The 27,930-nt window shown below is 37.3% G+C and overlaps 2 protein-coding genes across 7 annotated transcripts; both read left to right on the forward strand.

The window, feature by feature from the left end:
• The first annotated feature begins 5,850 nt into the window (after positions 1-5,850).
• On the forward strand, positions 5,851-27,815 carry MYOT (myotilin). 6 transcript variants are annotated; one of them, XM_064366353.1, is made up of 11 exons: positions 5,851-5,958; positions 9,212-9,296; positions 9,645-9,778; positions 15,312-15,486; positions 16,658-16,759; positions 21,226-21,275; positions 22,143-22,275; positions 23,531-23,738; positions 26,001-26,166; positions 26,829-26,962; positions 27,178-27,815. In XM_064366353.1, the coding sequence occupies exons 3-11, from the start codon at positions 9,768-9,770 to the stop codon at positions 27,348-27,350; spliced, it is 1,152 nt and encodes a 383-aa protein (XP_064222423.1). In that variant the 5' UTR covers positions 5,851-5,958; positions 9,212-9,296; positions 9,645-9,767; the 3' UTR covers positions 27,351-27,815. The 6 variants fall into 6 exon arrangements, with proteins under 6 accessions (XP_064222423.1, XP_064222422.1, XP_064222421.1 ...); XM_064366352.1 differs by having other exon boundaries at positions 9,648-9,778; XM_064366351.1 differs by having other exon boundaries at positions 9,212-9,778.
• Positions 6,080-8,633, forward strand: LOC105705276 (tachykinin-3-like). Its single transcript, XM_012435126.2, has one exon. The coding sequence runs from the start codon at positions 8,124-8,126 to the stop codon at positions 8,631-8,633; it is 510 nt and encodes a 169-aa protein (XP_012290549.2). The 5' UTR covers positions 6,080-8,123.
• Positions 27,816-27,930: the final 115 nt, after the last annotated feature.

Raw genomic sequence — 27,930 nt, forward strand, 5'->3', positions numbered from 1 at the left:
AAGGATCTCATAGTCTAGCAGAGAAAACAGATGTGCCTAAGAGGCAGTTGAGAAGAACCATGCTGGGATTGTTTTAGGTTTGTTGTTTTTTTTTTTTAATTTTATTGATATATATTAGATGTACATATTTTCAAGATATATGTGATAATTTGATACATTCATATAATTAAATCAGGGTAAATGAGATATGTATCACCTTAATTACTTTTCTTTTTACTAGGAACATTCAAATTATTCTCTTCTAGCTATATTGAAATATACAATCAATTAATGTTTTTTGTTTTGTTTTTTTTTTGAGGCAGAGTCTTGCTCTGTTGCCCAGGCCAGAGTGCAGTGATGCAATCTCGGCTCACCACAACCTCTGCCTCCCAGGTTCAAGCGATTCTCCTGCCTCAGCCTCTTGAGTAGCTGGGACTATAGGCACGTGCCACCATGCCCAACTAATTTTTGTATTTTCAGTAGAGATGGGGTTTCACTATGTTGGCCAGGCTGGTCTTGAACTACTGACCTCATGATCCACCCCACCTCGGCCTCCCAAAGTGCTGGGATTATAGGTGTGAGCCACCGTACCTGCCAATGGAGTTGTATTTTTAAGATTTATCTTTATGAGCCCACTGAGAAGAGAAAATACCTAATCAGATGGATTTTTTTTTAAATCTCAGGGGTAACCTATTTATTCCTAGTACCTATGCTCCCCAACATCCTCCCACACTGTAAGTTTGTTAACTTGGCGCATCCAAATACGATAATCAAGTTGAATTTCTTCCCTTTCCAGAGGAAGTCTGCACCTTGATTATCACAGAAGTATTTCCTCAAGACTCTGGGGAGTTCAAGTGTATTGCAGAAAATGAGGCTGGTACTGCAACTTCCACAGCAAAACTCTTTTGTTTCCCCAGGGAATGACTCTTCAAAATCTTCTTGCTACAATTCAGCCCTGAGCCAAAAGGAAGAGTCTTTGTTTCCATCTGAACTCGTGATTAAGTATATTTTTCAGAAAGAAAAGTAGTAGAGAAATCAGAGCGTCCTCCCAAGTTATCCAAGAGCAAATTTTCTCCAAAACTGGCCTCTCCCTGAAGCACTGAAAGCTAAACAAAGGACACAAATCCAGACAATACCCCCATAAACTTTAGTCCAATTACTCCTGAACCAGCCAGTTATAATGAATATGAGATCCAGGTTCCAAAGGACTTCTGTACCATCAGTGGAAAGACCTTTGATCTGCAAGCATAGTAGTAAGGGGAGACAGACTCAACATTCATTCATTCAACAAATATTCCCGGTTCTGTAGATAGATCATGACAAAGCTCCATCCTCAGGGATTTTGCATTCTGACATGAGTCACTTTAACTGTGTCGGTCCTCCCTTGCCTTTCAGCATGCAGTTCACTATGGCTGAAATATTAAACCCTGTGCTTAGATTCACATTTAAGGATTTTCTACATAGACTTATTGGAAAAAAAAAAATCAGGCCGGTATGGTGGCTCATGCCTGTAATCTTAAAACTTTGGGAGGCTGAGGCAGGTGGATTACTTGAGGTCAGGAGTTTGAGACCAGCCTGTCCAAGATGGCGAAAACCCATCTCTACTAAAAATACAAAAAAAAATTAGTTGGGCATGGGGATGTGCACCTGTAGTCCCAGCTACTCAAGAGGCTGAGGCACCAGAACTGCTTGAACCAGAAGGTGGAGGTTGCAGTGAGCTGAGATTGTGCCATTGCACTCCAGCTTGAGTGACAGAGCAAGACTCTGTCTCCAAAAAAAAAATACCAAAAAGAAAAAATCAATGCTAAAATAACACAAGATTTTGAAGAAGTGGAATCTCTTCCCAAAATAGAATTCAGTCTCCTATCTCAATATAAAAATGTAAAACATTTTGTGATGCAAATTTCCTCTTTATTTATGAAGAAAAATAGACCTTAAAATAAAAACAGAACTGACCTTGTGTTTGGAAAGCAAATGTAGAAATGTTAAGATAATTCAGTTAAGTGAATTTGCCCACCAAGTTATGTTTAAAACAATACAATCCATCACCATTTGCCACTTCCCTACCCCCTAAAACAAACCTCAAATCAAAATATTGTTTAAAAAATAACCTAGGGACTGGGAACAGTGGCTCACACCTGTAATCCCAGCACTTTGGGAGGCCGAGGCGGGCAGATCATCTGAGGTCAGGAGTTCGAGACCAGCCTGGCCAACATGGTAAAATCCCATCTCTACTAAAACTTAAAAAAAAAAATTAGCTGGGTGAGGTAACAGGCACCTATAATCCCAGCTACTCGGGAGACTGAAGGAGGAGAATCACTTGAACCCAGGAGGTGGAGGTTGCAGTGAGCCAAGATCCCATCTCAAAAATAAAAATAAGCAAATAAAACTTTAAAAGACCCTGAACTTGTAAGTTAGTATCTTTCATAAGTGATTACCATCTTCATTAGTAAAACCATCTGTGGAGAAAACTATTTGGTAAATATTCCATAAAGGTTAACAAGTTTTTATTGAGTGTCTACTATGAGCCACACTGTGTTCGGCAAGATAAATAAGTAGTAAACAGTCCCTCCCACAGAAATTTTTTAATCTAGTTAAGGAGGTAAGCCCACAGAATGTCCATTACATGACTTCCCATTTCATTTGAGTCTCTCAGGAATCATCTGATTTAGGTTGATAAACCTGGTATATTTTGTGTGTGTGAGTCCGGGTCCTAGGTCTTGCTGTGTCACCCAGGCTGGAATGCAGTGATGTGATCATGGCTCACTGCAGCCTTGAACTCCTGGGCTCAAGCAATTTTCCCACCTTAGCCTCCCAAGTAGCTGAGACTACAGAAATGCTCCACCATGCCTAGCCTCATTTTTCAATTAGTTATTAAAGTTCAGTGCTTAAGCAATTTGTTTAAGGCTATACAGCAAGTATGTGGTAGAGTAGGCTCTCACACTCAGATCTCCAAAAACAGATAACAAAAGGTGAATATGTCTAGAAAGTTGTAGAGCGTTAGCCAAATTAATGTTATCATTTGTATTCTTTAACTCCAAACCCAGTGGTCCATTATTATTTTTTGCTTGAGAATAATATAAGATTGAGTCAAATGCTAGACTGGATAGTTCAAATTACAAATGCTACAATGGGATTCCCTTTCATTATATATCTATGCAGAACTTCAATAACCACAGTAAATTATGTGTAAAGTAAAATAAAACTTCCTTCACTCTTTAGTTCTTCCATCCTCAATGTGACATTTTCCTTTTCATTTGATATAGCACAAATGAGTTTCATCACACACATCTGACCTCTCACTTCAGAAGAAGCTCGCAGCACCATTTTTACAATAGCATATATCCCTTATATTTTTGAAAGAAGACAAAAGCTATATATGAAGAGGTAGGAATGAGTGACAGTTAAAAAGCTACCCTGTTTCTGAAACTGATGATAGACAAGGAATTCCCTTAACATGTTATAGGAAAGGTTTCAGTGAGATAGTAGGAAATTACTATATTTTGTAAGGCATTTGAATATTTACAGAAGGCTCTTACTGATGCTTTAGAAAAAGAAATGGAAGAGGTTGTCTTTGTGAGCAGGTTAGAATAAAAGTTCACCATCTGGCATTGTAATAATTCTTCCAGTCTTAAGATTCTATGATTTTTCTCAAATAGGCAACTAAACCATTCAAATAGCCATATTTGTGAAGAAACAAACAACCATTCAAAAAAGCAAATCAAACATTAAAAGGCAGGAAAAAAACAAATTTACAGATTATTAAATATAGACAGACCCCTGACTACTGAGATGAGGACCTACTTACCTTTCCTTTTTCATCCCTTTGTCCCCTATTATAGCAAAAAACTTTAACCTTGATGTACCATAGAGGCCATCACATGTATCACACTGTACCTGGGTTATTTACAAAGACCTAGAGAAGAGGCAAAGCTTGAAAGACAAACAGTGAGGGGAACTAAATTCTTCCTCAAGTGTAGTACGTTTAGAACCTGCTGTAGGCAAAATCGAGAATTTAGTTATCCTGGATGTCTATCTTACTTGGCTGGTGAGGTATACCTCAAACTTTTAGTACTAAGAGACCTCAAATCTATTATTTCCTTTTCCTTGCCCTAATCAAACTCTGTTCTCCAGGAGAACCAAATGTCAGTCACATATACCACATTTAAAATGCTTAGAATAGGCTGGGCATGTGGTTTATGCCTATAATTCCAGTGCTTTGAGAAGCCAATGTAGGAGGATTGCTTGAAGCCAGAAGTTTGAGACCAGCCTGGGCAACACAATGAAATTCTGTCTCTACGAAAAATTTTTAAATTAGCTGGGTATGGTGGTGCATGCCTGTAGCCCTAGCTACTTGAAAGGTTGCAGAGGAAGGATCTCTTGAGCCCAGGAGTTTGAGGCTGCAGTGAGTTATGATCATACTACTGCACTCCAGCCTGGGTGACAGAGTAAGACCCTGTCTCTTAAAAAAAAAAAAAAAAAAAAAAAACTAATAATAAAATAAAATGCTTGGAGAAGTGTTTTACTCATAATAAATGCTGTATACTGGCTATTATTACTTTTATTCTATCACTTGCATTTGCTTTTTAAGTCTCTCTAATTTAGATTGAAAGTCTTTGTCTCTATTAATGGAATTTGAAATATCAGTGAACAGATGTTGAGGAATATTTTGGGAGACTACTGAAATAAGACTTTGTAGGCAACCACCTACTCACCAAGTCTAGCATGTTTTTTCTACTAAGGGCTGCGCGCCCAGGCAGAAATTATCAAACTTTCTTTGAACACCAAAGAAAGGTACACCTACATGGTTAGCTGTAGTCAGCTGTAAAGAATCTTATATGGCTCATATGTGCTCAAATATCTATTTGCTGGACCCTAAATGTACATGTTGATTAAATCAAGATTGGGGTATCTACCCATGAAGGAGGGGAATCGAAACCACTCCATGGAGATAATTCTATTCCATTGGCCTGATCCTCATGCCACCTACCCTACTTCGCAACATTTGTTGATTTGACATTTTCTTCTGCAATTATTTACTTCCCTGCACAAAAATGGAAATCTAAATACCATGATGGTCTCCATGATAAAAAGTAAAAGGAAACTATGTAACTGTTAGGAGTAAAGGGAGATGAACGTGCATTGACAGCTCTAATTATATAGATTGCTTATTTGTTTGGTTAAGTGTTTCAAAACTCTTTTAAAACAAAACTACTAGGCAAAAGGGACATATGCCATACAGATTCAGAAAACTTGCTAAAGAAACACACTCATGTTTTTCTACCTCCCTACCTTCCCAGTAACATGTCATCATGACCCTGGTCTCCTGCTTTGCCCAGACTACACTCCACCTTGGAACAAATTGCTAGTACTAAGAGACTGCAAATCTATTATTGAATCCCACTCTCAACAGGCAAAAGTAAAAAAAGACTTCAGATGAAGAATTATGCAATACAAATCAATTTGGAGCCCATCTATCACGGGTCTTACTGCTGAAGAAGTCTTAGTATAATAGATAGAAGAACTCCACTCTTGAAATACTATTTTCCCTTCAGTCCTGTCTCTTAAACCGGGAAAATTCAAAGTCCCCACCATAATAAAGAAATAAGAGAGTTTCTTTTTTTCTATTTTTCCCATTTCCCTATTCACTGCCCTTCCCTCACATGAGCTTGCTAAAGTTCATAGTCAAAATTCACGTCTAAAGTAAAGAGGCTTGCAAGAGAAGCTCATGTAATCCCACTCCTTAAATATCACTAAGACATCTGAGATATTGTTTAGATTGTGGACTCTTACTTTGACATGCCAGCATAGGTAGATGGACAGACAAGCACATCAGATGTCATTGTTTGGCAGCTGATAAAAGTCAGTGGTGTTATAATACTAAGCACAGAGCCACTAGATTAGTCTGTGAGGGAAGGACATGCCTCTTCCTTCCCTTCAATAGTGGGTTAAACCCAGCTGGCACCCTCTGGAACTCGGGTAAGTCCCTTCTTTATTCCTGCTACGCTTTTAGGTCTTGTTTTTGTTTTTTGTCCAAATGAGATGAGTGTATAAAAAGATGATTTTCAGATAAAAAGTTTGAAAGCCACAACATTAAAGATTTAAAGAGAAAATGACTCATTCATTTCATTGAGACTGGAAGCCATGATACAAATGATAGAAGGAAAGATAGCTGTGTGTCATTAGTTTTAAATCACCATTTTTCCTTGAAAAGGGACACTTGATCTGATGTAATCGTGGTGATGTCTTACGAACTCAACGTATCTTCTATCAGTCTTCTGTGCAAGTTTATGCTATATTAGAGATAGACAGGAAAAAAAGGTTAAGATTTTTAAAACAGGAGACTGAATAGTACTTTATTTAAAAAATCTTTGAAATACATTTAACATTATTTGGAATAAAATACTGTCATATAACAGAATCTATTATAGAATTAAATTGTTGAACAGTAACTACAAACAAAGAAAAGACTCACAGAGTTACCTTTGTAAATGTCTGTATAAAATTTTGTTGACACATGGATAAAATGAAACTTTTGAAATAAAAAATTTTTAGTTGGGCTTTTAAAATATCCCTAATAATTAACAATGTAGGCCAATATAAATATGTATAAAACAGTTGACATTCTGAAAATACATGTAAAGAAAAAAGAACTGTTTTTGGAAAAGATCTACTATTTATTCCTTGCTACTTGAAATGAGTCTGAATAATGTACCTGCCCAGAAAGAAATGTAGGAATCAAACTCTGGATTCAATTCTGCAACAGACTGAATAAACCCATAACTACAAAACTACTTGCCTTGAAATAGACTTTTTTTTCATCTACTTAAGGCCCTCCTTCAGGATGCTTTCCCCCCAACAATTCAAATGCCTAAAGTAGTTCATTTCTAAAATGCATTCTAGTTTAACGTATTTGTGTTGATAAACTTGAAATTAAGGAATATTTAACTTTTTAAATATTCTTTTTCAATAGAGTCTTTCTCTTGGCTGTTTAGTTGCATTTCTGTTCTTTCCTAAAATTGCTAGTTTTAATTTAACTCTAAACTACATACGTAACCTTGAAATACTATTTTTTGAAAGTATCCTATTATTTAGGATGAAACTGTTTGGTCTGGAAAAGTTTCATTAATGACATTTTATCCAAGACAGTAACTAAAATAATTATAAGACTTAGTTTCAACGATGACAAACAATTTGGTTAATTTTTCAGTTAAAAGTTCAATATGTCATTACCTCAGTATCAGCTTATACTATATTAAACAAAATATGCAAATGTTTTTGAATTCGTTTATCTGATATTTTGAATGAAAACAGGATTAGTGTTACAACAATTTATAGAGCTAGTCTTTGAATGCAATGCCTATATATAGTCCTGCTTAGGTTTACCATAGTAATGGAAAAAAATCAGGCAAATATAGTCTTTCAAGGTTGACTTTCATGGCAAATGTTTCATCTAAGAAAAAATAAAGATCTACTGTAGGAAGGCAGGAGGGCCACTACAGAGCTAAGTAGGAGGAATGGTACCTGTCTTTTCTTGGTAAGGTATAGACTAGTTTCATACATGTCTTATTTACTTCTATGCTTCCCGTTTGCCATTTGAAAAGAAAAAGTAAAAGAGCTAAAGCAATTTCAAAATTAATCTGAGATCTCCAAAGGTGTGGCAAAAAAAAAAAAGACCAAAAATAAAATTAGTCTAAAATACATACTAAACAAGTAAAAATAATAAAAAGTAAAATTCTAAATAATTAAAAGAACATCAAGATCAGTAACTAGAAAGTATAATCTAAAAATAACAGAATTATAAGGTATGATTCTGTTTTAAAATACATAATAAAAACAGAAAAATTTATAAATGACTCTGGAATGCCACCTGTAACATATATTCTACACAAACACATACACACAGTCATTCCTTAATTAACATGTAGTTTAGTACTATGTTCAAAGGACTCAAGGAGAAAAAAAGAAGCAATGAATTGTAAGGTTAAAAAACAATCAGCCTCCCCAGATCCCTTCCACTAGGTTAGTCTCTTTGCAGCAGCACAGGCAGCACTAGGTGTGAGGGGAGCAGGCAGCACTCCTGGCCAGCTCCCTAATCCTGCCAGACCACCCAGCCCCAGGCACAGAGCTGCTGCACAGGCACCATGAGGATCACACTGCTATTCACAGCCATCCTGGCCTTCAGCCTAGCTCAGAGCTTTGGGGCCATCTGTAATGAGTCACAGAAGGAGGTGGCTCCTCTCGGGGGCTGCAACAAGAAGGACATGAATCTCTACCAGCTGGTTCAGAGACTCTACGAAATCCACTCCTTCTCTCTGGAGGAACTGCTCATAGCCTTGAGCCACGCTATCTTGGATTCTAGGAGATCAGAAACACCACTTCCCCAGAAAGGTAACATGCAGGACTTATTTGTGGGACTTATGAGCAAGAGAAGCGTCCAGCCAGACTCTCCTACTGATGGGAATCAAGAGAATGTCCCCAGCTTCGGCACCCTCAAGTATACCCCAGTGCAAAATGAGCACTCCACTTTTGGACCCTTGGACTGCATCAGGAAGACCTGTCTCCCTGCCCCAATCCCCAAGTGCACATGCTTCTATTGTACTTTCTCTTCCCCATTCTTGTGGCTTGATTCCTTCCTCATCTTTTCTACCTGACCCTGGTGTGGAAACTGCATAGTGAACATCCCCAATTGCAATGGGCATTGACTATAGAGTCCCCTAGAGTTCCTGAAGTGTCCTACATTAAAAACATAATGTCTCTCTCTACTCCTCAACAATAAAGGATTTTTGCATATAAAAAAAAACAATCCACTCAGCTGGGTGCAGTGGCTCATGCCTATAACCCCAGTACCAAGGGAGGCTGAGGTGGGAGGATTGCTTGAGGCTAGGTGTTTAAGACCAGCCTAGGCAACATAGTAAGACCCTGTCTCTACAAAAAAAAAGAAAGAAAGAAAGAAAAGTTAGCCAGGCGTGGTGGTCGCTTACACCTGTAGTCCTTCTTCTGGAGATTGCTTGTGGGAAGATCGCTTGTGCCCAGGAGTTGGAGGGGCTGCACTGAGCTATGATAGCCTGGGGGACCAAGCAAGACACTGTCTAAAAAAAAAAAGAAAAGAAAAGAAAAGAAAGGAAAGGAAAAGAAAAGAAAAGAAAAAGCACCTAAGATCTGAAAGATGTCAAATAAACAATGTTATTGTTTAAGCAAATATTGTAACAATTATTTTCTCCTTTTGAAGGAACAATATTCTTCAAGAGAAGCTCACTCTACCACAGCCAGGAGCACAGTATTCTCAGGATCTCAACGAGGAAGAGCAGACCAAGGTTGCTTCTGATTCCTTGCAACCTTCCATAATTCCAGGCTTGTGGCTCCAAAGTCAGGGCCCCACCCTTCCAGGAACAAATCATTATAGTAATAACGTGCCTTCATCTTCCATATACCAACTAAGCATGTTTAACTACGAACGTCCAAAACACTTCATTCAGTCTCAAAACCCATGTGGCCCCAGACTGCAGCCTCCTGGACCAGAAACCTCCAGTTTCTCTAGCCAGACCAAACAGTCTTCCATTATCATCCAGCCCCGCCAGTGTACAGAACAAAGATTTTCTGCCTCCTCAACAGTGAGCTCTCACATCACCATGTCCTCCCCTGCTTTCCCTGCTTCTCCCCAGCAGCCTGCTGGCTCCAACCCAGGCCAAAGAGTTACAGCCACCTATAAGCAGTCCCCAGCCAGCTTCCTCAGCTCCATATTACCATCACAGCCTGATTACAACAGCAGTAAAATCCCTTCCACTATGGATTCCAAGTAAGTGAATTTTTACATACTGCATGTACAGTGAACTTGTATCTGAGGAGTTTGCAGGGGGGCGGGGGTTAGGAGTTTTGGGATTATGCTGCAGTTCATTTTTTACTATCTAAAAAGGCAATGTGACCTTATAGTCTCATTCCATAGTTCTACTAGAACATGCTGAACCAGCGTACTAGCAATAAGAGGTCATCTGACGATTCTCCAGTGTCCAGGCTGAGCTGAATCCAAATTACCTATTACCCCATAAAATTATTTACCCATTATTTTCCATCTTTGAAAAAACAATTCCTCACCCAAGAACAATGAACTTTTCCTTTAGTTCTAAGCTAAGCTCCTCATGCTGTAAATTTAATTCCTCTGGTTCTGGACTCAGCTGAGATGAACACCTGTCTGCTTGTCTTCAGATAGGATTTCCTATCACATAAGCAAAGGCTATTAAGTTTCTTCTCAGTCTTTTCTTCCTTTCCCTTTTCCCCACTAATCCTGAACATCCACTTGGCTGAAAAAATTTTAAATTAACAAATAAAAAAAAATCTGGAACTCAGACCCTTGAGTGTATACATTTCCTTACTATGATCAGAAGGAGGGCCTGAATAGATGAAGGCTTATGACCTTAAGGTTTCTTCTGTTAATTAAAACCAGACCTTGTTCAAATTAGTTGGGTTGATCTAAATACAGGGACTAATACTGAGGCCTTATGAAAACATGTGCTATTTCTACTGCCCTAAGACTGTCCTAGGAGAACCTGATATGAAAAAGGACATGATGGTTATGCTTTTTTTAAAACATTAACTGAATACCTTGTGCTTATGCAAACTAAAGGCTATCAGATTTCCTGTTCCTTGGCTGGCTGGAACATCAGAGAATTGAATCAGAGGCATCTCAAAAATTGCCCAGTGGAATATGTTTTGTTGCAGGCTTACTGATACATTGACTCGACTTCACTAATTTCTCGCAATCTTCTCTAGAGGCTAATTTTTCTAGAAACTCCTATTTTTGGTGACAACTTTGGAAACCTAGTTGAATCGACTATAGCAATTCAGCTTGCAAAAAAACCTTTTCAATATTTTAAAAAATAAATATCAGGAAAACCAAAAACATTTGTTAGAATCCTACAGATACTAAGTTGAACCATTTGAAATGGCTGATAATCAACTGTTTTTGACCTACAAAAATAGCATAGCATTCTTACAGGTTTAACCTAATATTTTAAAAGGATACTTTCAATAATTGAGAGCCCTTTCTTTCTCTTCCCTCCCAAATTCCCTTTATATTCATAATATATAGTAGATTTTTCTTGGTTACATTTACCCTGATGATCATTTTCTATCTAGCTTTCTATTATTTCCATATTTCCTATATTAGCATTTTAAAATGTAAAAGAACTTTTTCTGTTTTTCTTAGTAAAGTCTTTCAGTTCTATTCCAAATTACTCCCCAGAAAAGAAAGTTATCAAAAACCTAAGAAAAGAGAAAGAGGCCAGGCATAATAGCTCACGCCTATAATCCCAGCATTTTGGGAGGCCAAGGCGGGTGGATCACCTGAGGTCAGGAGTTCTAGAACAGCCTGGCCAACATGGCGAAACTCCATCTCTCTAAAAAATACAAAAATTAGCTAGGCACAGTGGCAGGCATCTGTAATCCTAGCTACTTGGGAGGCAGAGGCAGAAGAATCGCTTGAACTTGGGATTCAGAGGTTGCAGTGAGCTGAGATTGCACCACTGCACTCCAGCCTGAGAGACAGAGCAAGACTCCATCTCAAAAAAAAGAAAAAAAAAAAAAAAAAAAAAAACAAGAGACAGAGAGAGAGAGAGAGAGAAAGAAAGGCAAAACTATAATAAGAAATAAAGCCTAGGAGGTCCCCAAACCAGAGATCAAAGATCCAGCTTTAGCTGTTCCATTTTCAGCAACCATAGATAAATCTTTAATCTTCCCATAGCCACTTGATACCCATTTTGTCCAGCTGTACAGAGTGGAAAGCCCTGGCCCTTTGAACATTTGTGCACAACTCCCTCATTGTTATGAGGGGCTCCAATTTGCCCTGACTTCCAAAATAATCCCTTGGATTCTGACCTAGAGAAGTCTGAAATCTTTATTTAGGTTTTCATCAATAGGAAGCTCTTAAGCAAATATTTTACCCAGTTGATCAAACTACAGACTGAAAATTGAGGGAAACTCAATTATTCTTCCAAAAAGCTTTCAATATGAAATTCAGCAAGCATTTTACTACCCAGTGCTTCAGTTTTCTGGTCTGTAGCAATATTAAGGAGTTAGGTAATTAATGATAGAGAAAGAACCTATAAAGCAGTGTGCAAACATACTATCAGTTTGTAAATAGGAACATTTATCAAGTCCTAACACTTAAGCTATCTAAACTGGGAATAATGAGGGTATTCAGTGAACAAAGTAACTGAGGTTACATATACATCAGTGATTCTCAGGATTGGTTTTCATAATCCTTCAGGATTTCTCAGATATATTAAGAATTTCCCAGATAGGACAAGTCTAAAAACAATTATTTAATGCTAATTCGTGTTAACAAATGTGTGACTCACAAAGATGGTAAGCTAGCATTTAAAAAAAAAAAAAAAAAAAACAGGTGGCTCATACCTGTAATCCTAGCACTTTGGGAGGCCAAGGCTGGCAGATCACCTGAGGTCAGGAGTTTGAGACCAGCCTGGCCAACATGGTGAAACCCTGTCTCTACTAAAAAAAATACAAAAAAGCTAGGCATGGTGGCAGGCACCTGTAATCCCAGCTACTTGGGAGGCTGAGACAGAAGAACTGCTTGAACCCAGGAGGCGGAGGCTGCAGTGAGCCGAGACCTTGCCACTGCACTCCAGCCTGAGCAACAAGAACAAAACTCCGTCTCAAAAAAAAAAAAAGAAAAGAAAAGGCTGGGTGCGGTGGCTCATGCCTGTAATCACAGCACTTTGGGACGCCAAGGCAGGTGGATCACCTGAGGTCAGGAGTTCGAGACCAGCCTGGCCAACATGGTAAAACCCCATCTCTACTAAAAATACAAAAATTAGCCTGGTGTGGTGGCAAACGTCTGTAATACCAGATACTCAGGAGGCTGAGGTAGGAGAATCGCTTGAACCCAGGAGGCAAAGGTTGCAGTGAGCCAAGATCACGCCATTGCACTACAGCCTAGGGGACAAGCATGAGACTTCGTCTCAAAAACAAAAAACAAACAAACAAAAAAAACAAACAAAAAAAACAACACTAAGCTATTATAATTTCATATGATTGAAAAATATGAGATCTATAAAACCAAAGAGATTTTGCCACTTTGATCTAGGAATTCAATCTTCAAAAAAAAAAAAAAAAGTTCTATATTTTTAAAAGTTCACTTTTTGAAAAACATTTTGTTTGGCTATTTAATTCACCAAACAAATCAGAGTTTAGTTAAAGGTTAATACAGACAACCATGAAGATCTTAAGACCTGAAATGTCAGGAGAGGAAATGTGTGTCACTAGCCTTCAACAGAGTGTCCTGAATACAATGAGAATCACTCATTTACTCAACTGATAGTAACTCCTATACCCATGCTTTGTGTTCATGGATATAAATGATATAATGATGAGAAATAAGACATATTTTTTTCTCCAGAATGTTTACAATCTAATGATTACTAACCAAGTCCCTAAAGCCAGCAAAAATTAAAACTCTGGCCCTACTTGAGGAAATACATTTCCACTTAGCTCACAAGTCCTTTTAATGATCCTTGAGAATATTTGGAAAAGATAGTTTCAGAGAAGAGACCAAGATTGTCTCATCTGGATAGCTGTAGAACATTCATTATAATAATGATAAAACACTCATTGAGGGCAGTGGCCAGTTTCCTCACATTAAATAGATTAATAAAGATTACCGCCAAAGGCCAGGCGAAGTGGCTCAAATCTGTAATCCCAGCACTTTGGGAGGCCAAAGCAGGCAGATTACCAGAGGTCAGGAGTTTGAGACCAGCCTGGCTAACATGGCAAAACCCCATCTCTACTAAAAATACAAAAATTACCTGGGTGTGGTGGCAGATGACTATAATACCAGCTACTCAGGAGGCTGAGGCAGGAGAATCGCTTGAACCTGGGAGGAAGAGGTTGCAATGAGCCAAGTCCTGCCACTGCACTCTAGCCTAGGCGACAAAGCAAGACTCCATCTCTAAAAAATAAATAATAATTAAAAATAAAGATTAGCCCCTGCAGGGTTCTAAATGGTTAAACTAGGTAAAAACTGAATCAAGCACTGTGATACGTGTAAGCTACCTAACAGATCTAAAAATACAGGACTCTCTAAATACCACCCTATCCTCTATCAGAATCCACAAGGGAAATATGAGAGGGGCAAGGACATCCTAGAAAAAACTTAGGATCAGAACTTGAAATAAAGACTATTTATTTGCTTTTTTTCCAGTTTATATTTCTTTCTCCTTCCTCAAATCATCCCATTCTTTCTCTAAAAATCACTTCAGCAATGTTGAAGAAACTGTCATTACTTTAGAAGTTAGTTGCTGTTACATAGTGCCAGACTTGAATTTTCTAGAATATGAAATGAATAGGAATTGGAAATTATAGGAAAGTCAATGACTGTGTAAACAGTAGACTCCATTCAAAGCAACAGATTATTCACTAAACGCCAGTGATGTGCTGGTAAATGTCTAACAATCATTGGATGAAAGAGCCATTATCTGTGGTATTTACCAATTTCCCCAGTGTAAATATTTCCACCACAGCCAATTTCAAACTATAACATGAAATCACAGGAAGCTGGGAAAAGATGCTAAAAATCAGCCCATATGAACCAGTTCTAGCACAGCACCACTTAATATCTGCCCATAAATCAAACAAGAAATTCAGTCATCACAGCTATAAAAAAGAATGAAATCATGTCCTTTGCAGCAACATGGATGCAGCTTGAGGCAGTTATCCTAAGCAAATTAACACAGAAACAGAAAACAAAATATAGCATGTTCTCATTTATAAGTGAAAGCTAAACATCAGGTACATATGAACACAAAGATGAAAACAATAAACACTGGAGATCTCAAAATCAGGAAGAGGAGAAGGAGGCAGAAAAGGGTTCAAAAACTACCCATCGGGTACTATGTTCACCTCTTGGGTGAAAGAATCATTAGAAGGCCAAACCCCAGCATCACACAATATACCCATGTAACAAACCTGCACATGTATTCCCAGAATCTAAATTTTTTTAAAAAAAGAAATTCAGTCATAAGATTGGAAGAGCTCTCAAGCTGCCATTAACTAGACTTACTCTCACATTCTTTAGGGAAGATCCTCAAGAAAGGACATCCTCCTTATGTCTAATCTAAATTCTTCCTCCTGCCACTTAATTTCCATTTGCCAAAAGGAAAAAAAATAACCATTCTTATAAAATATTTCTGTTGTTAGGGCAATTTGTTTTTAATAATCCTAGTAGTACAAGTGATAATAAATTCAACATACCTAAAGATAACTTACAAAATGAGCCCAAGATCTTCTTTTTAAAAATCTTTTCTTTCTTCTTTTTAAAGCTATCAACAGTCCTCAGCTGGCCAACCTGTAAATGCTAATCCATCCCAAACTGCAAATGCTAAGCTCACACCAAGAACTCCTGATCATGAAATACAAGGATCAAAAGAAGCTTTGATTCAAGATTTGGAAAGAAAGCTGAAATGCAAAGACACCCTTCTTCATAATGGAAATCAAGTGGGCAAGATGTCTATTTTGCACAAAAGGCCAATTAAACTATAAATCTAATTTTAATAAGGAAGTTTTATCTCACAGATCTATGTCCATATAATCAGCAAGGAATAAGATTATTTAAAAAGAAGGAATATTTGGTCCCTATTCCATTTTTCTCTGCATGAAATCATCTCTTGGTTTATAGTAGTAAAAGAATGAAGCAAATGAAAAATCTATCTGAATGATTTAATGAAATTCTTCTGTTTTAAATATTATCCTCTCATAAAGTGTGTTTGATGCTCAAAGAACTAATAGGAATTACTGTCAACTCAACTTAGCGTACTTAGATGTATAATATTGACAGATAATTATAATTTTTATGTAGTTCTTATTGTGTATATTAGTAACTTATCTTTAAACAGTACTGTAGTCCTTTAATACAAATACATTTAGCCTATCAGTTGCACCACTCTCAATTAGAAGTTAGTACAGTCAAATATTCAGTGCTCATTTAATAAAAGCTATTTCTGGTTGGGTGTGGTGGCTCACGTCTACAATTCCATCACTTTGGGAGGCTAAGGCGGGTGGATCACTGAGGTCAGGAGTTCAAGACCAGCCTGACCAATATGGTGAAACCCCATCTCTACTAAAAATACAAAAATTGGCCAGGTGTGGTAGCATGCACCTGTAGTTCCAGCTACTTGGGAGGCTGAGAAAGGAGAATTACTTGAACCCAGGAGGCAGAGGTTGCAGTGGGCCGAGATTGTGCCACTGCACTATAGCCTGGGCGACAGAGCAGGACTCCATCTCAAAAATAAATTAATTAATTAAATAAAAATTACTTCTAAATGTAAGAACTCAAAAACAAAGTTGACTGGAACATGTAGAACAAGGGAGGAAAGGGAAGAATTTCCCTTTACTTAGGAGATCCTTATTTAAGGGTGATTATGCTTGCCTTTTTTGCTCATAAGAGCAAAAAGAAAGCCTAAGTGAATCTTTACTGCAAGTGAGGGAAATGGCACTAGAATAGAAGGAAAATGCTTTGAATGGAAGAAAAGACTTCAAAAAAACCACAGACTCTATCATTCAATAGATAGAACTACTTTTAAATTCTGACCTATAGTAGTGGTTTTAAGGTAAATCTGTACAAACATCTTTATTAAATCTAATTACTGTGTCAATAAATTATTTAAAGCGGCTAACATATGAAGAGAAGATGGCTCGCAGATTGCTAGGACCACAGAACGCGGCTGCTGTGTTTCACGCTCAAGATGACAGTGATACACAAGACTGGCAGGTAAATTAAAGTGCTCTGTCAAGTATTTTTATTCTGCGAGATTTTTAAATGTCTGCTTTTCAGGACAGGCATGGTGGCTCATACCTGTAATCCCAGCACTTTGGGAGGCCGAGGCAGGCAAACTGCCTGAGCTCAAGGGTTCAAGATCAGCCTGGGCGACGTGGTGTAACACTGTCTTCACTAAAATACAAAAAATTAGCTGGGTGTGGCGGTGTCTGCCTGTAGTCCTGGCTACTTCAGAGGCTGAGGCAGAAGAATTGCTTGAACCCAGGAGGCAGAGGTTGCAGTAAGCCAAGATCACCGCCATTGCACTGCAGCCTGGGCAACAGAGCAAGGCTCTGTCTCCAAAACAGTCTCTCCTTTTCTAAATGCTTATAAATAGCATCAGAAATAAAAGTCACTCAGTTCCATCCACCATTGGATACAGAAAGAGGCCATGATAGGCATGCATGTGTGTGTGTATATATATATATATATATATATATATATATAAAATTTTACCCATTTTCTGGTAGTTCCTAAAACCTGGAAACACAATGTCACAAAGTCAAAACACCAGAAGTCTAATAGTATTACTATATTTTATCAGGACATTTATAGGTCAGTTAGCCCTAGGACTCTCTCTAGTGTCTACATGGACAGAATATATGGGTTGTAAATCTTCAACAGGAAAGAAATTAAGACTCTAAATGAAAGTAATTATAACGTTTCTCATAAGCTGTTTAACATTTCAATTTTTTTTTTTTTTTTTTTTTTTTTTTGAGACGGAGTTTCGCTCTTGATACCCAGGCTGGAGCGCAATGGCGCGATCTCGGCTCACCGCAATCTCCGCCTCCTGGGCTCAGGCAATTCTCCTGCCTCAGCCTCCTGAGTAGCTGGGATTACAGGTACGCGCCACCGTGCCCAGCTAATTTTTTGTATTAGTAGAGACGGGGTTTCACCATGTTGACCAGGATGGTCTCGATCTCTTGACCTCGTGATCCACCCGCCTCGGCCTCCCAAAGTGCTGGGATTACAGGCTTGAGCCACCGCGCCCAGCCTACATTTCAATGTTTTAAAATATACTTGTGGTACTAAAGAAACATCCAATTCCTTTTGTTATGTTCCTGTTTTTAAAAAATGCTTTCTAAAAACCAAATAAACCCCCTCATTAGTAATAGTTCTAAGATTAACAAATGTATCCTTTCCAAGAAGGGATTAACTTTATGGAGAGCATAAAGTTAATATCCTACAGGCTTGCACCTGATCAATTTGATTTTTTTTTTTCTTTTTTTTCTGAGACAGAGTCTTGCTCTGTCACCTAGGCAGGCTGGAGTATAGTGGCACAATCTTGGCTCACTGCAAACTCCACCTCCCAGGTTCAAATGATTCTCCTGCCTCAGCCTCCCAAGTAGCTGGGATTACAGGTGCACACCACCAGGCCCAGCTAAGTTTTGTATTTTTAATAGAGATGGGGTTTCACCATGTTGGGCAGACTGGGACGCCTCAGCCTCCCAAAGTGCTGGGATTACAGGCATGAGCCACCATACCCAGCCTCAACTTGATTTTAATGAGTGAATTTAACCCCAAAGAAAAATATACAGTTGATAACCAGGCATGATGGCTCATGCCTGTAATCCCAGCACTTTTGGAGGCTGAGGCAGACAGATCATGAAGTCAGGAATTGAAGACCATCCTGGCCAACATGGTGAAACCCCATCTCTCTAAAAAATACAAAAATTAGTTGGGTGTGGTGGTGTGGACCTGCAGTCCCAGCTACTCGGGAGTCTGAGGTTAGGAGAATCACTTGAACCTGAGAGGTGGAGGTTGCAGTGAGCCAAAATTGTGCCACTGCACTCCAGTCTGGTGACAGAGCGAGACTCCATCTCAAAAAAAAGAAAAGAAAAATGTACAGTTGGAGAGGCAGACTGTTAGCATTCTTTCTTCCATCTGTAGTTATATTCCCTCCAAAATGTCCACAAGAAACTGGGAGCCAAAGAGATTAAACTAGAAACTCAAGTATTCCTAGCTTCCAAATGTAGAAAACTGAAATTCAGTTTTTTTCCAACCTCTACCTCCTGAGGTCAAGTGATTCTTATGCCTCAGACTCCTGAATAGCTGGGATTATAGGTGTGCGCCACCATGCCCAGCTAATTTTTGTATTTTTAGTAAAGATAGGGTTTCATCATGTTACCCAGGCTGGTCTCAAACTCCTGAACTCAAGTGATCCGCCTACCTCAGCTTCCCAAAGGGGTGGGATTACTACAGGTGTGAGCCACCAGATCCAGTCTTTGAAATTAAGTTTTTTGGTTCTGTTTGATGTGACTACACCTACTAAAAAGGATGGAAGAGGGTCTACCACAGCAAGAACTAGAAACTGAAAAGAGAACTTAAATTTATTTTTGGCTACTGAACAGTTCATGAATTCATTCATTCAACTAATTTACACGGAGAACCTACTTGTATGTTGGGCTCTGCACTTGGTATGGAAGATTACAGCAAAAATGAGACACAAACTCATCACTATTAGTGGAATTACTCAAAGCAATATTATACTGATGATGGTTTACCTTATAAATATACAGTATATTATTCCAAGAACAAGGATGTATTGTTTTTCTCATTCATTTTTAAAATCTTTAAAATGAAGGTAATAGTACTGAGAAAAAAGATAGCAGCAGAAACATATCATTATGAAATCAGAAAAGACCAATCTCACTTTTGTTACACACTTCAAATACTATACCCAAATAATACAAAATACCAACAAACTATGGTGTAAATGAAATACCACATCTCTGAATATAACTATATACATGTTCACTCCATCACTATAGAAAAATGTCAAAAACAGCCAGGCATGGTGGCTCACACCTGTAATTCCAGCACTTTGGGAGGCTGAGGCAGGCTGATCACAAAGTCAGAAGTTCAAGACCAGCCCGGCCAGCATAGTGAAACCCCGTCTCTACTAAAAATACAAAAATTAGCTGGGCATGGTGACACGTGCCTGTAATCCCAGCTACTCGGGAGGCTGAGGCAGGAGAATCGCTTGAACCTGGGAGGCGGAGGTTGTGGTGAGCCAAGATCGTGTCACTGCACTACAGTCTAGGCAATAGAGCAAGACTCTATCTCAAAAAAAAAAAAAAAGAAAAGATAAAGAAAGAAAGAAAAAGAAAATGTCAAAAACTTAATTTGGATATTTTTATTTATTTATTTTTGAGATGGAGTCTCACTCTGTCATCTAGGCTGGAGTGCAAGAGATGCGATCTCGGCTCACTGCAACCTCCACTTCCCGGGTTCAAGTGATTCTCCTGCCTCAGACTCCCAAGTAATTGGGACTACAGGCATGTGCCACCATGCCCAGCTAATTTTTTGTATTTTTAGTAGTGACGGGGTTTCACCATGTTGGCCAGGCTGGTCTCAAACTCCTGACCTCAAGTGATCCACTTGCCTCAGCTTCCCAAAGCGCTAGGATTAAAGGTGTGAGCCACCATGCCTGGCCTGGATATTTTTAACTGGATTACTTTTATTTTACCAAAAAATTAGTTGATTTGTTTGATCACTGAATTGACCAGTTGTTTTGATATTTTACTTAGAGAACCCTAAGGCTAGCCAAAAATTGTTACATAGTTATAAGACTTTTGCCTTAAAAATGACAAAATACATTAGCTAAATAGATTCATCCCAAAACAAATTATTTGTACTCAGATTTTGTGTGTTCCCACACAGCTTTGGGTAGGGACTGTATTTTAAAATACTTTGTATCTCCCACTGTACTAAGCACAATGAAACACACAAAATATATACTACTTAATCAATTAGTTCTCTTAGAATTTTCACAAATTCCTGATTTTATTCTCAAATAGAAATAATTTTCTAGTGCTCAGATATAAATCCTAAAAGATGTTTGCTTAAATATAACTTCATTAAACAGGAATTAATGCTATTTTACAAAGCTTTTTCATAGCTCTACACATATCTTTCATGGAGTCCATCAGGATTTTGTGCCACAAGCTAAAAAGAGAAGAATTTTCCAGTCTAATATGTGTTTACTGCTGTTGGTGCCACTTTAGAGAAGAAGGCATAGTACCCTGTATCTACTGCCAATACAAGTGACTTCATGTCTATTCCTGTTTTAGTAAAGGACAATTTGTACTATGCACTCCCATTTCAAATGCACCAGGGAGAAACATCATCCTTTGTCATAAAATGTCATCTGAAAAATGAACCACCATCAATTCCAAGTCTAGCTAATTTACATAAATCATACTTGTTTAATAGTCCTATTAATTCTGGGGCTTTCTTGTTAGAGTGGTAGTATGTTAGTGCCCTGTATTTTAAGTGCTTAAAAGCTGAATATATAGAACTTGCCGGGGCTGTACAAGTACAGCCAAAATAGGAATGTTCCTTTCAACTATAACCACTTAATTCTGCTTTATTCAAGCTAACAATTACATGTAAACATTCTTATTATGTTTTAATTTCAGCAACACAACTCAGAACATGCAAGACTGCAAGTTCCTACATCACAAGTAAGGTAAAATTTTTTTAATTTTAAAGAAATGTATGTTTTCCTACCTAAAATATTTTCAGCTTAAAAATATAATACTTATAAAGCCCTCAAGCCTACTCTGTATCTTTTAAAAAATACAATGTGTATTTTCTAATGTCTGAGAAGACGATCAAAATTTTGATGTTAATTATCAAAACTATCACAGGGGAATTTTTTAATGTTTTGGTCAAATAAGCCAGGACCATGCTTCTATATTAAACAATTTTCTCATGATAACGGAGACCCAATTCTAATTATACAATCGCTGGTGATAAGAATAATCTACTGAGTACTGGGCATTTTAATAGACCCATTTCTTCATCAATTCATGGCAATGTAAAAGAGAAACTAAGATGTACAATTTGTACCAGATGTTTCTAAATTGCTATCATTTCTAATAGCCATCAAATATGCCACAGTAAATAAATACAGCCCTAAGGCCTCTCTCTATTGTTATTATACCATCAGATCAAACAGTAGATTCTGTGGTTTCAAATTTGATAGCTAGGCCAGACGCAGTGGCTCACGCCTATAATCTAGTCAAGAGTTCAAGACCAGCCTGATCAACATGGTAAAACCCTGTCTCTACTAAAAATACAAAATTAGCTGGGTGCAGTGGCGCATGCCTATAATCCCAGCTATTCAGGAGGCTGAGGCAGGAAAATGCAACCCAGGAGGTGGAGGTTGCAGTGAGCCAAGATGGGCCACTGCACTACAGCCTGAAAGACAAGAACGAAACTCTGTCTCAAAAAAAAAAAAAAAAAAAAAAAAATTAATGGCTAAACTATATTTGTGCAAAATGAAAAGCAATGACAATGTTTATGCATAGTTGTTATCAAAATATTTTTGTAGAAGTAGATCATCCTCAAGGGGAACTGTGAATGATCAGGATGCAATCCAGGAGAAATTTTACCCACCACGTTTCATTCAAGTACCAGAGAACATGTCGATTGATGAAGGAAGATTCTGCAGAATGGACTTCAAAGTAAGAGAAGAGTTCAAAAGTAATGGGGGGAAATTAACAATAGGGTACTAAGTTTTGAAAATGTCCTTTTCCTACTTCATAGTTTGCAAAGCAGTACGTACAATGGACAAGAACACAAATTCTGAAGTCAAAGTGATGTGGGTTTGAATTCTGGCTCTGCCACCTTCCAGCTAAGCAACCTTAGACAAGTCATTTAACCTCTCTGTGCTTTTGTCTACTCTGTAAAGTGGGATAACAAATACCCCAAAAAGTTATGAGGATTAACCAAGTAAATAGGTATACCTAATAAATACTCTTTGTAAGTGAAGCTATCAGAACAATAGAATTTCTAAAGTATAATGCCTTTTATTTATTTATTTTTTTGAGACAGGGTCTTGCTCTGTCACCCAGGCTGGAGTGCAATGGCACCATCTCAGTTCACTGCAACCTCCATCTCCCAGGCTCAAGTCATCCTCCCACCTTAGCCTTCCTAGTAGCTGAAACTACAGGCGCACACCACCACACCCAGCTGGTCTAGAACTCCTGGGCTCAAGGCAATCCACTCGCCTCAGCTTCCCAAAGTGTTGGGATTACAGGCATGAGCCACCATGCCCAGCCTTAAAGTATTACGTCTCTCCAATTCTCCTCTAACAAGAAATTCAAGCCACCTTGCTTTCTCTTGGCCTAAAAGAGTCCCTCAGACTAGAATAGCTCTTTAGAAGAGGCTATATTCTTATTATTCTCATTTTGGAGAATTTTTCCTTATAAAATTTTTTTCCAGATTCCTTATGAACTATAGTGTTAAAGCTTTGGATTTCATTGTTAAACGTTTATGTAAAAACACTTAACAAATTGCCATTTGTATGCCAAACTACAGCTCAAGAACACTCTGTTTTAGGAAAATTACTCATTAGATCAGCAAGCTTCACATATATATGCCTCTGGAACTTCGTTTGCAGTCACATTTAGCCAGAAAAGCCATACGACTTCCATATTCCTTATGGAAACCAATGTAACATAAATTAATGTTCTAAATATAGTAAATAAGAGTTCATAAAGAGACTGAGGTTGCATGTGAAAGAGTTACGGTTTGAGATAGTCTACAGGGATCTCAGTTTCCGATGTTCTGTTTAAAAAAATTATAAATACCTTTTTGAGCTCCTGCTTTGCATTTCAATCACAAACCCAGGGATTGTTTAAATTCATATATGGAAGAATAGGTTCCAGTGATGCTATACTTTAAAATTCTGCCATCTCCTTGTGTTTTTCTTTCTAGGTGAGTGGACTGCCAGCTCCTGATGTGTCATGGTATCTAAATGGAAGACCAGTTCAATCAGATGATTTGCACAAAATGATAGTGTCTGAGAAGGGTCTTCATTCACTCATCTTTGAAGTAGTCAGAGCTTCAGATGCAGGGGCCTATGTATGTGTTGCCAAGAATAGAGCAGGAGAAGCCACCTTTACTGTGCAGCTGGATGTCCTTGGTAAGCCTCCAAAGGGACCCTTGAGAATGCCTTAAAATCCAGAGGTATTTAAAAAAGGAAGTATTTTAAAAGAAAAGCCCAGCAGACTTCATATTTAAGGTTAATGTCTACATAACTATTGGAATGCCCATTTTTATCTACAAACCACAGAACAAATATATGTATTTTTCATATATATATATACACACACACACATATATGTATGTATATACACACATATATATATACACGCACACATATATATCTATTGTATATATATAAAAGAAAGTCAGTGAAACTAGAATGACAGATCTACCACCAAAGCTTTGTAACTATAGAGTCTCAAAATGAAAATCTTAGTCTAATCATTTCTCTAATCTTCATTTCTCCAAAATGAGGATAATAAAAACAACCAATCTGACTCATAATATTACAGAATTATCATAATCTGTCATAATGTTAAATACATAGTTTAAAAGTAAAGAGTAGGCTGGGTATAGTGACTCAGGCCTGTAATCCTAACACTTTAAGAGGCGCCAGGGTGGGAGGATCACTTGAGCCAAGGAGTTTGAGACCAGCCAGGGTAATAAATAGCAAGACCTTCTTTGTCTCTACAGAAAATAAAAAAATTTGCTGGGCATAGTGGTGTACACCTATAGTCCCAGCTACTAGAGAGGCTAAGGCGGGAGGATAGCTTGAGCCTAGAGTTTGAGGTTACAGTGAGCTATGATTGTACCACTGCACTCAGGCCTGCATGACAGAGTGAGACCTTGTTTAAAAAAATTTCTTAAAAAAACAAGAGTAAATATCAGCTTTTAGCCTTAGACTATGTCCTCTGTACTAGGAAACTAGTGTCTAATTATAACCAAAACATGCCCACTTGCTTTAGGAAACAGGTATGACTAAATTTATGTCTCAAATCTGTCTTAAGTAGGGCAGCTCTTATAAAACTGGTGTCTGGTTTTGAAATTTTACACTTTAAGTGCTTTAAATATACAGGTTGAGTATCCCTAATCCAAAAACTGAAATCCAAGATGCTCCAAAATTGACATGACACACACAGGAAATATTCATTAGAGCATTCTGGATTTTCAAATTAAGGATGTTCAACAAGTATAAAGCTAATATTCTAAATTTTTTTTAAAAATCAGAAATCCAAAACACTTCTAGTCCCAAGCATCTCAGATAATGGATACTCAACCCATACCATATTTTTAATACTTTAAGTCATTGTATATTGCATTAGAGACATTTTGCTATAATTCACTGTGTATTATATAAGTTTGATTGGATTAAAGGATAAGCTATTTTCTTGAGTTTATATTCTACCCAGATGAACACAAAATCCTTAAGATAATTCCATAATACACCAAAGGGCCTCAATCTCAGGGAAAAACCGGTGAGCTGGAAATTTTCAAAAACACATACAATTTAAGTGATTAAAGTTTAGGCAAATTCTATTTGTATCAATGGTCGAAATACTACAATAGTAGAACTGAAAGAGTTCTTGGCTGTCATCTGTTCAACTTCATTTCTCCTTCAGAAAAACCAGGGTTATGGTACTGAACTATCATTTCCTCTTTCCCCTCAGGTAGTTGAAAATAAGGTCATAATAATTACTGATATTCCCATATTCCTTCACAGTTTACAAAGTATCTCTTTGTTTATTATCTCATTTGTTCCTTACAATTATTTATGTGGTAGGCACAACAGTCACTACTACCTGGATTTTTTTTTTTTAACTATAGATAAAACTGAGGATCAGAGAAACTAAATAAAATTTTACCAATTTGGCATGGCTTGTGGAGCCAAAAGGTAATTTGAACCCAAGTCGTCTGACACTCTTTCCATCACTCATGCTGCCTCCCTATAGATGAGATGATAAAGAGTATAACTTAAATTTGGTCCAGGCGCGGTGGCTCATGCCTGTAATCCCAGCACTTTGGAAGGCTGAGGTGGGTGGATCACTTGAGGTCAGGAGTCAAGAGATCAGCCTGGCCAATACAGCAAAACAAGACTCCATCTCAAGAAAAACAGAATGTGACTTAAATTTGAATGAAATATAATTATCTGATTATCAATTCAATGAATCATTACATTACAGTTTAGAATTCTGAATGGTATAATAAAATAGTATTGCATATCTTTTTAACTAAAAATTTCTAATTCTGTTGCTGTCGCTTTTTAACATTTTAATATCAACATACAAATTTCATAATACCTTGGTTTGATTTAATGCCTTTTTATAATATTTCAAATACTTGAATTTTTATTAATATATAGCAAAAGAACATAAAAGAGCACCAATGTTTATCTACAAACCACAGAGCAAAAAAGTTTTAGAGGGAGACTCAGTGAAACTAGAATGCCAGATCTCTGCTATACCTCCACCAAAGCTTTTCTGGAAAAGAAATAATGAAATGGTACAATTCAACACTGACCGAATAAGGTAGGATATGTATTTCTAGACTTACTATAGTTTATTTACTTACTATAGTTTATTTCCAGTTATACTTTTTAACATGCATTATAAATGGCATGTATTTATCTCAATTTGTCTAGTTTTTAAAACACCAAAGAAAAATAAAATATATATTAGATAATAAATATAAGAAAACTTCAAAAAGCCAGATTCCACTAATCGGAAATGTAAGCCATAAAGTAGACTAGGATTTATCTTTTATCAACGATGATGAAAGACGGCTCAAGGACACAAATGACATAAACCAGATTGCGGGGGGATGTTGTCTCTCTTTTTTTTTTTCTTTACAAAAAGCTTCAGCCTTTATTAACAAAGGAGGAGGTAGAAGACAGATAAGGGAAGAGGTCAGAACCCCTCCTTTCCCCTATACATACACATAAATACAAACACAGAAACACCAAAGTGAATGACAGGGACCATCAGATCAGGGGACAGATTGAAGGGCAGAGGGAGACAGCACCCAAGTGGGAATCTTTAATTCAAGAAGACTAATAGCTATTTGGCAATAAACAGATACAGCTTTGGAATTTTCAAATGTTTCTTTTTCTTCTTAGTCTGACTGTAGGTCAGAGACATCCACTTCACAGAAATAATTCCTGTACTTTCATTTCTTAAAAATTTTTTTTCAGCTTATATCAAGATAACACTGGAAGAGTTACTTTACTGATAAAAGATGTAAACAAGAAAGATGCTGGATGGTATACTGTGTCAGCAGTTAATGAAGCTGGAGTGACCACATGTAACACAAGATTAGATGTTACAGGTATGTCATACTATTAACCAAAGTATTACAAGGGATTTAACTAGGAAGATTTAATAAGAAATGCAAATCCCAGCAGAGTATAAAATTTGAGAGATTTTCCCCAAATATAATCAGTTTTGGTTCTTTTTTCTTTTCCTGTCTGATAATAAATACCTAGTATGGTCAATTTGGTTAGAACAGGTTTTCTGAATCAACTTTTATATGATCTATTTCAGCACGTCCAAACCAAACTCTTCCAGCTCCTAAGCAGTTACGGGTTCGACCAACCTTCAGCAAATATTTAGCACTTAACGGGAAAGGTTTGGATGTGAAACAAGCTTTTAACCCAGAAGGAGAGTTTCAGCGTTTGGCAGCTCAATCTGGACTCTATGAAAGTGAAGAACTTTAATAACTTTACCAACATTGGAAAACAGCCAACTACACCATTAGTAATATATTTGATTACATTTTTTGAAATTAATCCATAGCTATATTAACAGATTATGGTTTTAATTAGGTAATATAGTTAATACATATTTATAATATTATTCATCCTTTGACTCTTGCACATTCTATCTACTCTTCTGATTTGTGAAGCCTACAGAAAATCTGGGTATATGGATTTGTAACTGTAGAAGATGATCCTAAAATGCAGGATTTTAACATTTAAGTCATACACATTTAACAATTACAGGTTATAAATTAATATCAACTTTTTAAACACATCTAATACTTGTAATAAGGTTTACTGGTACTGCTTTCTAAATATTGTTTTACCTGTTTTCTCTTGTAGGAATACTAACATGGTATAGATTATCTGAGTGTTCCACAGTTTTATGTCAAAAGAGAATAAAATTCAATTATTTAAAACAGACTGTCTCCTCTTCACAAAAGACTAGATCTGTAAAATAAAACTCCACTCAGCAAAACCTATGAATAACAAGTTCCAAAAGAGCAATATTATATTCTAGAACAGTGTGAAGCTCACA

The sequence above is a fragment of the Aotus nancymaae genome, unplaced genomic scaffold (genome assembly GCF_030222135.1).
Source record: "Aotus nancymaae isolate 86718 unplaced genomic scaffold, 86718_ANA_hifiasm-v0.15.2.pri h1tg000064l_1, whole genome shotgun sequence".
NCBI classification, from domain to species: domain Eukaryota; kingdom Metazoa; phylum Chordata; class Mammalia; order Primates; family Aotidae; genus Aotus; species Aotus nancymaae.